The sequence below is a fragment of the Rhizophagus irregularis genome, chromosome 6, assembly GCF_026210795.1.
Source record: "Rhizophagus irregularis chromosome 6, complete sequence".
NCBI lineage: Eukaryota > Fungi > Glomeromycota > Glomeromycetes > Glomerales > Glomeraceae > Rhizophagus > Rhizophagus irregularis.
Genome location: NC_089434.1, coordinates 813,786 through 830,720, shown reverse-complemented (window position 1 = coordinate 830,720; position 16,935 = coordinate 813,786). Strand labels below are relative to the sequence as shown.

The following is a 16,935-nucleotide window of genomic DNA, read 5'->3' as shown; positions in this document are numbered from 1 at the left end:
AACGCCAACTTTTAACAGATGAAGTCGCGTTGAGCAATGATGTGCATTGGAAACTTCGATGACTCTTTAATGGAATTGTAAGGCTTGGAATTGGAAGAATTGGAAGATTCCAATATTCCAATAATTTTCAACACATTATATGTATAATTATATTTCCATGTGCATTGAAAATTTATTGGCATTGGAATGTTTGGAGTTGATTCTTCCAATGCACATCACCTGGCGTTACATACTTTTGAAATTTACATATAAACATATATACATGAATATTATATTTGTATAGAATTTGTACTGGGTATTACAACGGCGCCCTTTGTTTTATGTTTCAAATAACACGAGAAATCGTTGCGAACTTACCAAGACTAGTTTAATTATTCATTTTTTTTATTATTTATTTCTCAGTCGCAGCAATTACTAAAATAACCGGACAACACCGTTAAGATGTGCCAATAAGATAATCAAAATATAGATACTACACAAATAAAAAACAAACAAAAATGGTACAGGGAATGAACAAGATCAGGATCAAGTGATACTGTAAAGTCAAATATTTATTTTGATCATCATGTGATACAATGTGACACGTGCATATTGTCATTAATTCTATTGGGCTTTCATTTGTCACTCATCACATGAAATATCTTAAATAATGGTACAATACGGAAAATACGAACCCGTATTTTACTTTATTTACTTTTATTACAAAGAATTGCTTCACTACTATGCTGTAAACCAGAGCACAAAATCTATTCAAAATTTGCCGGTTTTTACAGTTTTTTACGAAAGGTTTTTATTAATCCGTGAAAATTTTTTATCAATATCGGAAATTTTATTAATATAAAAAATATATTACATTTTTCAATAATCCAATAATCCTTTATTTTAGTAATCATTTATATAATATAAATATAATTTTTAATACCAGTAATTATTCCAGATAGTAAATGCACGGTTATAATCGAACTTTTGAACTTTCTGGTCCTTCTAAAGAAATTCGCATTAACGTATCTAAATATGTTCGGCCACATGTTCCAATGCAAAAAAAAAAGGAATTTCCGTAATTTTTAAATCTTTTTGGAAATTTTCCGAAATCTTTTTCAAAAACTTTTTTTGTGCATTGTACCGAAAATTACATTTAGATATAGATATTTGGTAAACCCAAATAAAGGTACATTTTTTCTAAATGGAGGAAAAAAAAAATTATCCAAATATGGAAGTTCTTTGTAAATTCTTAAAATGTTTTTTTCGGTACACAATTTTTCTAATATAAAAAATTTGGAATTTTTTTGAATTACAAATAATATTTTGTTATTTGTGGCTTAAGGTGCATCAAAATCAAATAAAGAAATAATAATAATTGTATTATTTATAATTATTATATGTTTAGATATTGAATGATTATATTATAGTGATTATATTTAGTAAAATCATTAATTACAATCTTATCAGATACTCAGATGGATTAAAGAATATGGCGGAATATTAAAATCTTTTTTAAGATTATGCAGTTTCATATTCGATAAGACGATAACGATAACTTTAGAATGTTGATTTAATTGATAATCATAATCTATAAACTATAATAATCTAAATAATCTCAATAAATTAATGTTTGATATGTTTGATTTTTTTTTTTATGTCTCTTTATATTTTTATATGTATGATACGTAATTTTTTTTTTATGATGAGAAAATATTTATGAAGAATTCTTTTGAATGTTATATAGTTATAGTCCTATTTATTTATGTTACGACCTTAAAATTTTCAGTCGTTCGTAGAACTTTTTTTTTAAATATTTGTACAACAAATTATGTAATACTGTATTGGTGTAAAAGTTTTCCATTTGAAAGAGTTTGAAGTCATTGTTTATAATCGCAAAGATTTATTTGTCGATCACTTGAATCATACGAAAGACGAGACGTACCAACTTAGACTATTAAATTCGGGAAGTTTTTCGGTGAAAATCTAATTTAAAAAACGATTTTTTTGGTTACGCATGAATGCATGCTTTATAAAGAACCTTGTTTGGGTAAATAAATTATTTTCGCTTATTGAATTTTTATTCCGTAACTTTGTATCACGGAAAATAAACGTACAAGCTTATGTTTATACTATGTATTGTTACTCTGCCTATTGATCTAGGTACAATTTCCAGATATGGTTAAATAATAGACCTTTTTTTTTATTCTTTATGTTTAAAAAGAATTTATTGTATCTGTTTTCAAGTTGTTATAAAACACCTCTCAGGCCTCGTATAATGATTATTCACTTCCAAATGAAAAATACGATAATTTGATGCATCATGATAATCATTTTCATTTAATAATGAATATATAATCAATTAATCAACTTATTTAGGTCGGTTATCTCATAGTCCCGTCAAACCGATAATATTATTATTGGATGATTTAAACTATAAAATAGTCTAATGCGGCACTACGCCACTACGTGCCGCTATTAGACTATTATTTAGTTTAATCATCTAATAATATACGACAGAAAAGTTTATCAATAGTCTATATAAGTTTATTTTAACAAATTTTTACAAGGAAATACTTTTAATAATTGTAATATTACTTTTAATATGAATCAATAAAATGTTTTTCTGATATTATAATATTACTTTTAATAACAGTGTTTATTACAAAATGAATAACTCCTCCTACTAACAACAATAATAAATAATATACAGTATATAGTTTATCCGATGCTATAAGCTTTAATTAATGAAAATGAAATGTCTAGAATTAAATCAAGTTATGGTCATATGTAACCATACAATAATTAATCATATGGTAAGTCTTGTGTCAATTTGTTACATTCCTTCATTTGTATTCTTCATTTCCTAACTAGTTTGACCTTTCTAGTTCTTGTTTCTTATTTAAGAGAACAAAAAAAAAACACCATACTGCGGATTTCTGGCTTTTTATCAAGATGAAATTATAACTTCACCTCCGTTATTAGATAATTGGAGCCCGGTTGATTGCTGAAGATCATGGAGAAAGGAATTATGAAGATCTGAAGAAGAAGGTGTGGTTATTTTTATTTTGCCAAGTGTGGGCAACTCCTGGTTACCTGCCGCGCTGATCGGGAGAATTACTGGGGTTTGATACTGGTATCCACTCCAGGTGTTCTTAATTTGGGCGCCCAAACTTTGTTGTTGATAAAGGTCCACTGATTCCAAAGGAGGAATCAGTTATACGCCTTTATTACTAAATAAAAAAATGATGCACTGCTAACATTATTCCCATATAACAGGTAGATTTGTACCATTCCGGTGATGATTTGAAAAGATAATTGAGGAACGTGAAAGGCGTGAAAAGGTGAGTGGATAAATTATGAAATTCTTGTGTAATGGTTGTATAATTCACTAAACTAAACTATTACTATAGAATTCCACTATAAAACAAAAAACTGTAGATAAAGAAAATGTTTAACCATGGATAAAAAGAAAGATTTCTTCACCTTCAACTAGAAGGGGCATCATCATCATCTTCTTTGATTCAGGTTACTTTATCTTCAATTCTTTCAGAAGAGATCTCTTTATCGACTGTTATATGCAAAACTATACTGAACCTGGTTATGTAATAAGTCAAATTCAAGTACCAAGTCCACTGAGCAACAATTTCCTGATGAGATCGCAAATTGGGTGGGGTTTGAACAGGAAGTAAGAGCATGGAAACCAGAGGAGGACATCAAATATACAAAACCAACGTTCAGTAAGGGTTAGAATGTCACTTGCGAAAAGGACATTTGGACTGCATCAGATATTAATATATTTGATGCATTAACACCATTGGATCAATCCATTCTTTTTTTGGATGGTCGTGTCTTAAAGGATATGATCAGACAACCAGATTTTGTTGTAGTAAATGGTAACATGTTACTACTCATGGCTTGGAAATGCAAACCTAAGTGGGTTTTGTAAGTACCCCAAAATGAGGATATTGTCTCTTTCTACTATCAGGAGAAGAAAGGACGAGAAGGGACATTTGTTTATTTAAAAGATATTTCTGTATTTGACCCTATAAATTAGATATATGGCTATATATGTGCCAATAGTTTGAGGTAAAAAAATCCCATTTCTCCTTTTATTATATTTAACAGATTTTAACATGACTATTTTATTCTATAGGTATGGCGTTCTTTCAATATATGACCAAATGTGGTTCCTTAAAAGGAAAGTATATAGAGTAGAGGAAGAAAACTATGGGTTATTAAGTATATCGGGCTTTATTAAAAACACATCAACAGACCCTACATTACTTAGGTCCATCGTTTATATTATCAACCTCGCCTCTAATGATCGTTATACACCCTTCCTTAAAAAACCCACAATGATTTGCTAATGATACCAATGAAGCGTTATTCCATAAAATTCATGATCTGTTTTAATCTAATAAATATAATATATCAGTAAAATTAATAATTTAATTGAGAATTTTTTTTTAATCTTTTTTTAATTTTTTTTAATAGGGAAAATGTATTTGTGCTTACGGGACGATGAATGCTACAATTATCACGCGTCTCGTGTTGCAACAATTCAAACTATTTATTATAGATACATGATTGATCTATTTAAAAAATATTGTCATTTGATGCCAAGTAAACAATACATTTATTTATTTCATTTTCTTTGTAAAAAATTTTATTTCTTGCAATGAATTTTATATACTGTATTTATTTTTAAAAAATAAGTTTTATTAATATATATATAACTTACATTGATGTCACACGAAATTTATGTATTACCGTATCCAAACTACCCCTGCAGACTAATATTTTATCGCATCTCTTTGTGGATTAGAGCCAACATAACTTAGACATATCAAATTGAAATTTTGAATTATCACACTATTAATTAGAGTTATTGCCTTAATATTATCAAAATTTGTAAAATTGGTATGTAAGTAAAAATATACGTGAGAGTCGAGAACAACCAGAATTTAGGAGTAACTTGATTTTTATTATATATAACTAATGAATTAATAATTAAAACTTTATCTGTCTACAATATTTCTACAAATCAAATAATAAAATAGAATATTAATGAATATGAATGTTTTTGGAAATAAACCCAAAGGTAATTTCAATAATTTCCACAATTTTTTTAACAAAATTTTTTGTAATTCTAATAAATTATTATTATTACTTTATTAAACGAAATTTTTAAAAAATTATAGGAGAATTTTTTTTTAAATAATATTTTACATAAACAACAAATAAGGTAGGACTATCGTTTCTTTCCTCTATGATATTCTGGTCATTTTGAATTCAAAAGTGGGCTTATGAATAACGGGAAAAACTGTAATTACGTAAGAATATCATCAAACGTCCGCATCACGTTTATAAGTAGATCGCCAAACTGGGTCTGCGTCACGTTTATGTTCAAACGGTACTGCAACTGCCGCATCTGCATCAATAATGAATTTAAATTATCATTAAAGGAACCCTTAATATTAATATAATTAACAAAAAGAAAATTTTCTTTAAAATAAATGATGATTTATTTACCAACTAGAAATGCGTCTAACACCAGGGACTCCGTCCCTGGACAACCTTGCCAGTAATGCTGATAATCTACTGATAATTTAATGTGCAATTATCATTTGTTTAATTGAAATATGATATAATGATAATAAAATCAAAAGTGAAGTGAAAGAAAATTAAATAAAAATGAAATAAATAAAATAAAAAGTGAAAAATAAAAAATGATAAAAAAAAAAAAAAAAGGCTAAGAAGGGGGTCTGGGGGTGACTCGGTCACCCCAGAAAAAAAATTTTTTATGTATTTTTAGCGATTTTAACCTTTATAAAAGAGGAATTTTTGAGAGATAGGATTTGTATATATTTTGGTACAAAAATAACATGGGGCATTAATTATATATTAGTTTTAATTTGGTGTTATCAATTTTTATTAAAACAATGATTGAATTCATTTACAAAGGTAATGGAGTTGATGCTATTTGTTCTAGTCGCTCATATTCTTCAATCATTGATTGATCTGTAATAAATGCAGAAGGATTTAAAGTTGCAATATAAACATTTGACCAGTTTGGACACCTACTTAATGCGACATATGCTTGACCTGCTGAGAATATTTGATTATCTAAGAATAAGGATACTTTATATAAGGTTAAACCCTGTGTTTTGTGAACGGTAAGAGCATATGAATTTTGTAGGGGAAATTGGCATCTACTTGAAGGTTTACCATCAACAAAAAATGTTGCAGTATCTCTTTTAATGATTATATCCACAATACCACCTACTACACTAAATGCTACTCTAACTTCTAATTTTTCCAAGTCAACATCAGTTATTATACCTATTGTACCATTACAAATTTTATGCTCTGCTAAATCATTTTTGAGGTACATTACTCGAATTCCTTGTTGTAAACGTACATAATTAGGATAATTGGTTTTGCTTTTAAATAATTTTTTTGATTCATCAGGATTATATGATTCACCATTAATAAAGTCAACTGCGGAATAAATTAAAAACTTATTTTGGTTAATTGGAAGCATGTTGCAAATCATATTATTAATTCGGTTTGCTGTTTCTTTGTATCCTACAATATTTGTTATATCAAGTGTTGTGTGAAGTGATTTCTGGTCAAACTCTGCAGCTTTTTGATATAAGAAATTCCAAGTGTTTAGAGTCATTTTGCCCATTCTAATCTCTTGTAATGCATTGAAATATCGTGGATCTTGACCTTGACGTTGTGGCTCTTTCAAGAATAATGGATAGAACATTTTCCATTCTGATGACTTGTATACAGGCAATCCAGTTACTGGAGGTAATTGTGCCAAATCTCCAACTATAATTACATTTAATCCTCCAAATGCAATTGTTGTTTGTTGTATAACAGAAAACATTTCTGAAATAAAACTAAGAAGTGCGGCAGATACCATTGAAATTTCATCTATGATTAAAGTGTCAATCTGTTGCAAATTTTTGAAAAATTCATAATCATGAAATGCTAAGGTTTGAAATCCATTTTGCATTTCACGAATTCTCAATGCTGAATGGATTGTCTGACCTCCAATATTCTGTGACGCCACACCAGTTGGGGCTAATAATAAGTATTTTGATCTTTTATTTTTAAGATCATTAACAATTAAATTAATAATAAAAGACTTTCCTGTTCCACCAGGTCCTGTAATAAAAAAGTATGGGTATTTATTTCTTTGTGTTTTAGGACCTAGAATGTTTTTAATAGTAGAAAGTACATGTAGTTGATCATTAGGAAGATTAAGAGTAGAGCATTGTGGAAGAATTGGTGGATTGATTCGTAAAGAAGTAAGTTGTATATTAATTAGTTCTGAAGTTGAAGGTGGAATGATATCTTGTAAATTATTTAATAATAGCCCTGTTCATTTCTAGATCGTATCGGATTGACCGAAAAAATGTATAACCAATCAGATCATAGTTACAATTGAGCACAATTTTGATTGATCGGATTGGTTTATATATCCATAATAGCTTATAGGGCAAAAACACGTAGTTGTTGTTTATTATGTTTATTATAAAATCGATCAGGGAAAAACACCAATTTTTGTAGATCGGCTTGACTGACCGCTGACCGCATCAGTAACCAATTATTTTGGGGTACAAATTTGCGATCAATCCGGTCCGATCTAGAAATGAACAGGGCTAATGTGTCTAATGTTTGACTGAATTGAGCATCTAATTTTAATTGTTGTGTTCGTAAATACTCTTGTGTGATTTCTTGAATTGTTTCATGTAATTCAGGATGGAGAAATAACCAATGTTCTCTATATGTTTGAAATGTGCTAAGTAATTCTTCCTCACTTCTACAAGAAAGTTCAAGCAATAATTTTTGATAAAAATAGTATTCACCATCTTGTAATTTTAAATAACGAAATCTAACTAATCTGGGAGTAGTTCTTTTAACAACAAAATTATTTAATAAATCTGAGTGAATTTGACGTATTGTTGTCTTTGGTCGGGATTTTGTTATTTCATAATGTTTAAAATAATTTGGATATGTTAAATTATTAAATTCATCTCCCAATGGTCGATTAAAATATTTTTCTATATGATCCTTCCAATAAGGATCATCATTATTATCAATTAAATAAATTGGACGAATTGCTTTTTGCCTACTTGTAGGTGGATCAGTTGTGAGATATTCAACAGCACATGAAGAATTACATATCACTTCACCTAATATCAGAAACATTAATTCCATTGAACCTAGCCTTCTAGCTATTATATGTTCCCTGAATTTATCACCTTCTTTTATATTAAAAACGTGAGTTGGCTCAGATTTAGATATATATTTTGATAAATATCTAGCTAATCCACGTGAACTTACATACTGAATGTTCATATGGGCATCCCATATCATTAAAGTTTCAGGATGATATGGAACAACCCATTGATCTTCAGGCTTAATACATTTATATATATACCTGTGAGTATTTTCATCATAATATGTAGTCAAAGAGAAAGGGCGGGGAAATCCCTTTTTACAAGTATGTCCAGGCGCAGCTTGACCTCCACATTTTGCACTACAGACATGGATTTGATGTTTTTTTACTTTTGTATATAAATCAAATTCAGTATTTGGATCTGGCAAATCAGATCTTATGAGATTTTCAGAAATCATTTGTTGTATAGTTTTTGAAACCCAATATATACCATGCATATGTGCAGCACCCCGATTTTGGAATTCAATTCTTTCAAAAAAGTGAATCAATTCAGCCCATCTTGAATGTTCAGGACTTTTCCAAACATGTTTTTTTAATTGTTGTAAACGATGAATAAAATGTAATGTAGTGTGCAATGGTCTGTTGGTTGGGATTGTATCATGATTGTCTGTTACTCTTAGGATTTTATGTAAGTGCGTCCAATGGCTTTCTGCCATGGTAAGAGTAACAAATAGCGATGGTAATCCATATTCTGATATCATTGTATTTACATGTAATTCTTTTTCATGAAAGTATGTGTCACCAGTACGAATGAAAGTAGGTAATGTTGTAGTTATAGATTCATTAATGATATGTCCATTTGTATAGGAGGATCTTTGAATAAGTTCAGCAGCAGTTGGTGGGTGATGTATTCTATCAGTTTGTTTTTGTTTCCATAGTCTTTGGTTATTTTGGTGATTTCGAATCTTTTCAAGTTGTAAGTATGACCAAGCTAACCATTTATGATGAAGTCTGAATCGGGAATCAATATTAAGTACTCTTTGTTTAATGTATTTAGAATATGTTTCTTCACGTACTGTATTGTTATTAGATATAATATCATGATAATGTCCTTTGCCATCAAAAAAAAGGTCAGGAAATAACAATGGTTCTAAATTTGAATCATTCACAGATAGAGGAAGTAATGTATTTTCAGGTGTTCTTACAAAACCTGCCATTAAATGTGTATAATGAAAGTCCTCATTATGAACTTCATTATTAAAATTAGTATTTGGGACTATAATATCATTATGTAAAAATGGTGGAGCTGAATCATCATTTGGTATGTGAAATGCTTTAGGGAAAGGATTTGCCATATCTGTGCCAGGTAAATCTAAGAGACGTGAATAAGGTCTTAAAAAGGGGTTATGCAATTTTAACCAGTTTGCTGCTGTAACCAATGTGTTATCTAACCAAGTATTATTTGAATTTAAATCCATGTTATCTTCAAGATATGCGCCAACCATTCCAGAATATAATATTAAAGAACGTGTATTTTTTGAAAAATTCATTGTACCAGTTAAGGTTCTATATTCTGAATATATAGCACTGTTTGCAGAATTTCTACCTAAAGAACAATGCATAAATACTGGAGATAAATACATTCTTCTGCCTAAAGGTACAGCTTTTATTTCATTAGGAACAGGGTAAAGGAAAGGAAATGCATATCTAGTTGAAGGTTTTTTACAAGATAAACATACAGCAATACGATTTGGAGGTCTAGTATGAAATGTTAATAGTGAATCAAATGGTTTTTCAGGATATGCTTGTAAAAGGGGATAAGGAAAATTTTCATTATAAGGGAGCCATTCACATTTTCAGGATACATGAGGCGTCCACAAAATGCACAAGGAGCACAAATAAATTGATTTAATATATTTGTTTCAAATGTATTTAATAGTTTATTAAACTTTTGACTTGGTATCCAAGGATTGGTTGGTATGTACCTTTGGTTATCAATGGTAGAAAATCTTGAAGTGTATGAAGTATTTAATATATTACCATTTTGAAGAGCTTGTAATTGATTTTGTAATTGTCTTAGCATATTCTCAGAATTATCTTGATAATTTAATTGTGGTTGAGATGATAGATTAATATCAAAAATATAATGTTGAAAAATATGATAAGACATAATTAAAAGTTGGTTTTTTATTTTTTTATTGTAAAATAATGATAAATTGTTCGTAAAAGAAAATTTATGAAAAAGTGATTTATTTAAATATATATAACATTTTATTTATTTACTTTATTTTGACTAATTTTTTTCCATACTGCTACGTATTTTTGATAATTCTTTATACAATTTAATAATAATTGATTGTTTTATAATTTATCACTTTTATTATGACTACATTTTTTTAATAATCTCGCGATAATATTTTTCAAATTTTGGTTTATCAAATATATTAACTAAAATAGGTTAGTGTTATAATTTGTATAAAGTAACAGATGTATATTGTTAATCAGTGTTACATAATAAATGATTTAATGATTGTCAACCATAAAAAATAAATGATTTAATGATTGTCGTACACATAGTAAATAATAGATGATTTAACAATTATTATATAAAATAGAAATTTTATTTATTTGAACGTAAAACAATAATAAGAGATATACAAAATATTAAAAAAAAGTATTATAGTTAATAGAAAAATAGTAAATTTCTTTATGAATAGATGAATAAAAAATAATAGAATATAAAGTAATATAATGTTTTTTAAAATGTTATAATATATTATTAAATTATTTTTATTTGGATTTACATTTTGAATGGGAAGGTTTTCTGCCTCTTTTTTTCCTCGAGTTGGCTGAAAATGGTATAATCATTAGTAATTAATTTTGAAATATATGTTAAATAAAGTTAAAATTTTTTATTACCGTTTTGTCATCATGTGTAACATTAGTAACATCACTATCATTTTCAGATGATCTGTCATCATCATGATCATTAGTTTTTTCAATATTTTCATTTTGATCATCAAGTATATTAGTAGCAATATCTGCTAATTTCATTACTTTATTTGGTTCAAATGGCTTTTGAATATTACGTTTAGTTGATTCTGGTATTCTCTGTTCTTGATGAATAAGGTGTGCATTGTTTGTTTGTGTTGTTGAGGATTCAGATGTTGTAGTATTTAACCATGGTAAAGACGTTGATTTATTAGAAGGTACTTGAGATTGACCTTTTAAAAAAGAAAAATTATGTAATTCAAGATATAATTTATTGTCAACTAAAGTTATTTCCCCTGAAAAAAATAGACTAGATCCACGTCTTATGTTTGTGGTTTGATTTTTAAGACGGGATTCAAGGGATGAAAAATTGTAATAGGTATTTCAACAATTTTATCCTTAGATAAATAATCACTAATAAGACAATCAATTTTTACTCCATGGTTAGAAATTATAGGAACATCAGCTGCTAACCCAACTGCTGTAATATAGATAGGATGAACAGGTAAATCAGTTGGTTTTATATCAAGAATTCTTGCTGCAGTTATAATGAGCTATTTATTTTTATGTATAACAAATATTTTAAATATTTAGTTTTTTAATAAATAAAAAGTGGATTAAAAAAAAAGAAAAAATATTTACATCAATTTCATTATTATTTCCCAACGAAAATTTACAATTATTTACTGATAGAACTTGGCCATTTGTTAGTTTTGGAATATAACATGGTATTGAAGGATCAATTGGATAAAAAATAGTTATGTTAAATGTTTGTATTGAATCATTTTCATTTAATCTTGTTATGCCAGTTGCAGAACCAATAAAGAAATTTGGTGCAGTAGATTCTTTATAATTTGAAATATATAAGATTGTGGAAAGTTGAGCTGGCATTTTTGTTATAGATAAAAAAAAATTAACACAAACGTTTTTTTTTATAGCCTTTATATAAGTTTTTTTTTATTGAAATAGTTGGGAAATTTTATTTTATTGTACGTAAAAATATTTAAATTTTATGAGAAATTTTTTTGGGAATTTTTTTAATATGTGAAATGTTTATGTATAATAAAATTTTGTTTAATTGTTTAAAAGTTAAATTAGACAAATATATAATAAATTTATTAGTAATTGTTTTGGGATTTTGTTGATTAGCTAATGAATTTTCAAATGACAAAAAATATTTGTAAATTTTTCATCATTTAATTATTATATAAATAAAAATAAAATAAAATAAAATAATTTTTTTTATTAAATAAAAAATAAAAAAATATTGAATAATACTGTATGATACGTTTTTTCATAAAGATTAACAAAAAAATTGATAGATAAATAATAATTGAATAAGATTGAAACTTTTGTTTACGTAAATCATCAAATTCAATTTATTGCCGTAAAAATCTAAATTTTAATTGGTTAATTTAAAATAGTTGTTATTCTATGGTAAATATTTAATAATAATTTATTGTATATTGTATAACAAAAAATAAAAATACTTTATTCGGTAAAGTAATTTTTTTTAAAAAAAAAACCCACAAAATTGATAAATCAAGTGACATTTTAAAAATTTCTTACGTAGATCATCATTTCAATTTACTTACGAAAAAAATAAAATTTAAAGATCATTTATTTAAATTTTTTTTAAAATCATTTAAAATTTTATGTTAATTTAATAAAAATAATTTATTATATCTATTGTACAAAAAAATTAAAAAATATATCTATTGAAAATAATTTTCTTTTTAAATAAAAAACCCCCAAATTAATAAATCAAGTGACATTTTTACGTAGATCATTAAAAATTTCAATTTACGAAAAAAAAAACATTAAAAATCTTCTATTAAATTTTTTTAAAATTATTGTCAAAATTTTGTTAATTTAATAAAAGAAATAATGTATTTACCGCACCCTGCGTTACAAATTTATATATATTTTTATGTTTATCATTTGCCATTTTAGGGGGGGTGCGGCGTATAAACTAAAGATTGACATAAATAATTTACAAAAAAGGAAGGATGCTTTGTAACGCAGGGTGCGGTAAATAAATTCACTCTTAATAAAAATAATTTATTATATTTATTATACAAAAAAAATTAAAAAATATACTTATTGAAAGTAATTTTCTTTTTTTAAATAGAAACTAAAATTAATAAATGAAGTGAAAGTTTCTTACGTAGATCATTAAAAATTTCAATTTACTTACGAAAAAAATAAAATTAAAGACCTTTTATTAATTTTTTTTAATAAAATTACAGTCAAAAATTTATGTTTAATTTAATAAAAATTATTTATTGCATCTATTGTACAACAAAAATGAAAAAATATATCTATTAAAAGTAAATTTCTTTTTTTTAAAAAAAAGTAAAAAAATAAATTTAATTTTTTGTATGAATTTTTTCTTGAAACTTTAACAATAATATTTAATTTATTGATTAATAAAAATAATCATTATACGAAAAAAAAAAATATATACATTTATTTTTGTTAAAATTAACTTGAAAAAAAACAAAAGAAAAAAAAATTTTATGTACGCAGATCATCAAAAATTGAAATTTGCCGTGTGTCTTATTTTTTGATGGTTCAACTTAACTTACAACAAAAGTGGCACAGGAAGCCCTAAATCGCAATTTTATTCTTTTGATGTCAAAGAAGCATAAGCATATGCATATGCATTATGATTATGATTATGAATTGTCTACACTAACTCGTACTTGTACTCGTGATCTAATCATAAAGCATAATGCATTAAGTATTATTTATAAAACGCAACTCAAATTTTTATCTGAGCTTTTCCAAAATTGATCAAAAAACATATCAACTCTTGACGATCATTTACAACACTATCCAAATTAAGCGGAAAAATGGATAAATTTGGAAATGATCTGATCAATTCAACCTCTCTTCTACGCTAATTAAAACAATAGCGAGAAATATAAGTTGTATAAAAACTTCTTCTTCTTTGTATTCAAGACCATTTTTACTGCGGAATTTTTAAAGGAAAAAGTTCAATTTTAAGAGTAAGTTTATTAAGTTTTAACTTGTTCGAGATGTCAGGGTCGCAACCTAGGGTTCACGCCACTCGGTCAAGTACAAGACAGCAACAAGATAAAGAAGTTAACAAACCAGGACAACAGCAAACTCTTCAAGACTCGATACATAAACCAGTCTTCAATATCAATCCTATTATTCAGGATTGGCAACCTGCAAGTTCTCGTAAAACTAAAAGAAAAGATAAAGAAAAACAAGTTGAACAAAAACAACAGAAAAAACAACCTCGTTTGTCTTTTAGGCAACATAAATCTACTGAAAAAACTACTGATGATATGGATATTAGTCAAGATACTTTTGCTTCTTCATCTGAAAGCGGTGGCGCAGCAAAATCCAATACAGATAATCAAGTAACACCAGAAAATCTAGATGCACCAATTGATGGTGAAAAAAATGATGAAATGATCGTCGACAATGGAAAAATTGATAATCAAACAGATAATCAATCTTTTAATAAGGATAATCAGAAAAATGGTGATACTAATGACATAATTAGTGATAATCATTCAGAAATTTTTAATAAGGCTAAACCTATTTTAGTTAAAATCAAAAAAGATTCTATTCCAGGAAACAATATTATTCAAAAAAAGTTTAATTTGAGAAAACAACTAGCTGGAATTAATGTTACCCTGGCCGGGGAGTTATCTTAAATAAGAAAGAACCCGAATTTATCATTTTACCAATCATGAAAAATGATTATGATAAAATTATTAATCTAGAAATTGATATTATTGATGATGAACAGTCACATGAAAATGGTGAAGATGCAGAGTCGAGTACTAATAGTAAGGTTAAGGAAATAATAAAATTTACACCATATCAAAAAACTAAAAAAGTTTTTACTGAAGAAGAAATTAAAGATAGAAATTGTAGAACGATTAAAGTTATAAATATTCCAATTGAAATTCCTAATTATCAAATTAGAGCTGTATTTAACAAATATGGTGAAATAGAAGAAAATGGCTTTTATACCAGAATTAGAAATTTATATATTCAAGCTTTCATTACATATAAAAAAGAAGAAAGTCTACAAAAATTTTACAAAGGCATATGGTCAGAATGGATTGGAAAACATCAAGTACTTATTGTGCCAAAAATTTTGTCAGAAGATGAAATAGAAAAAAGATCAATGTATACAGTTAAATTAACTGGATTACCATGGAATTCAACTGCTTATGATATACATGAAGCTTTAGAAGTTAACAATCCTAAGTATATTTTTATACCACGTAATCCAAATAATAATAAACCATTGAATTATGCAATAGTTTATTATGAAAATGATGAAGATATAGGTATTGCAGCAGAAAGAAATATTATTTTTTATAATAGAACGCTTCATTGGGGAACTCCAGGTGAAAAATCATGCCATAGATGTGGTTCCTTTGATCATTTAATTAGTAAGTGTGATATTGAACCATCTGCTAAACCACGTGTAATGAATAGAAAGCAAAAGCTTAAGGAGTTTCGTCAAGAAAATAACAAGAAGTTTAAAAAAGGCAGTTATGCAAATGTAACAAAACAAAATTCGTTTGAAAAACGTCAGCAAAGTAATAATTCAAATAATTATTCTAAATATAATAATGGAAATATCAATAGATATTGGAATAAAAATATTTCACGTGATAGAAATAATAACGTTAATGAAAAGTCACTTGATCAAGGAATTTTCACGCAAATTAAACAACTTAATGAGAATTTGAATAAATTAGCTAATGATTTCAAAAAAATCCAACAAGAAAACTATCGTATTAAATCTGAATTTTATAAATATAAAGAAAACAAGTCTACAACAAGTTCAGGAAAAAATATTAAAGTCAATCAAGATAGAAGTACAATCGCCTTACAAAATGAGAATAACAAAAGATCAAGAGTTGATAATGAACAACTTGAAGCCTCAGGATCTTCAGATATAGAAAATAGTTTAAACAAACAAAATAACGAAATTAATAGATTCGGTGATGCTTTATCAACTATGAGTAAAAATATCTCAAAAATTATGGAATATTTTACTTCTGACAATAATAATGACGTTAATAATTTTCAAGGGGATAAAATTATTGACAATAATGAATCCCATGAGGATTAAATACCCCTTTAAATATTATTTTTAATGATGAACAATAAAAAAACACATTCTTTTAAGAAAAAACATTATAATAATCCTTCCCCTGTTAATCAAAAATCACGTTCAAATTTAAATAATCAACAAATTTATCGTCCGAAAACACGTCAATGACTCAATTTATCAGATATAATTAAAATAGCTTCATTGAATATTAAAGGTATAACTGATGTTAAAAAACAATTCTTAATTGATATATTAGGTGAATATAATATAACTATTTTGGGTCTATCAGAAACTAATATATCAAACAAAATGGCAAAACATTCTTTTAATTTTTATAGAAATAATTATGTTACTTATTTTGCAAATGAGGAAACTAATTATAGGGGAAATGGTGTAGGTCTTATTATTAAGAAAAATTATGCACGGCATATAGTCAATTATAATAGCTTCAAAGGAAGAATTATATATGTTGATTTTATTTTTAGTGGAAATAAAAAAATGAGAATCATTAATTATTATGGAAAATCTGGACGAGTTACTTTAGACAATTTTAATCAAGAAGTTAAAATTTATTTTGATAAAATCAAAGAATTGGTTAGAGAAAGTAAAGCACAAAATGCAGAAATTATTCTTCTTGGTGATTTTAATCTTCATT

The 16,935-nt window shown here is 26.7% G+C and overlaps 2 protein-coding genes across 2 annotated transcripts; both read left to right on the top strand.

The window, feature by feature from the left end:
* Window positions 1-14,208: 14,208 nt before the first annotated feature.
* Window positions 14,209-14,859, top strand: OCT59_025941 (uncharacterized protein; the record flags this gene model as incomplete). The annotated part of the gene is made up of 1 exon (XM_066142835.1): window positions 14,209-14,859. One exon carries the CDS (start codon window positions 14,209-14,211, stop codon window positions 14,857-14,859), a length of 651 nt encoding a protein of 216 aa, XP_065992412.1.
* Window positions 14,860-14,894: 35 nt separating this feature from the next.
* OCT59_025940 (uncharacterized protein) lies at window positions 14,895-16,298 on the top strand (the record flags this gene model as incomplete). The annotated part of the gene is made up of 1 exon (XM_066142834.1): window positions 14,895-16,298. The coding sequence occupies one exon, from the start codon at window positions 14,895-14,897 to the stop codon at window positions 16,296-16,298; it is 1,404 nt and encodes a 467-aa protein (XP_065992411.1).
* Between the last annotated feature and the right edge of the window lie 637 nt (window positions 16,299-16,935).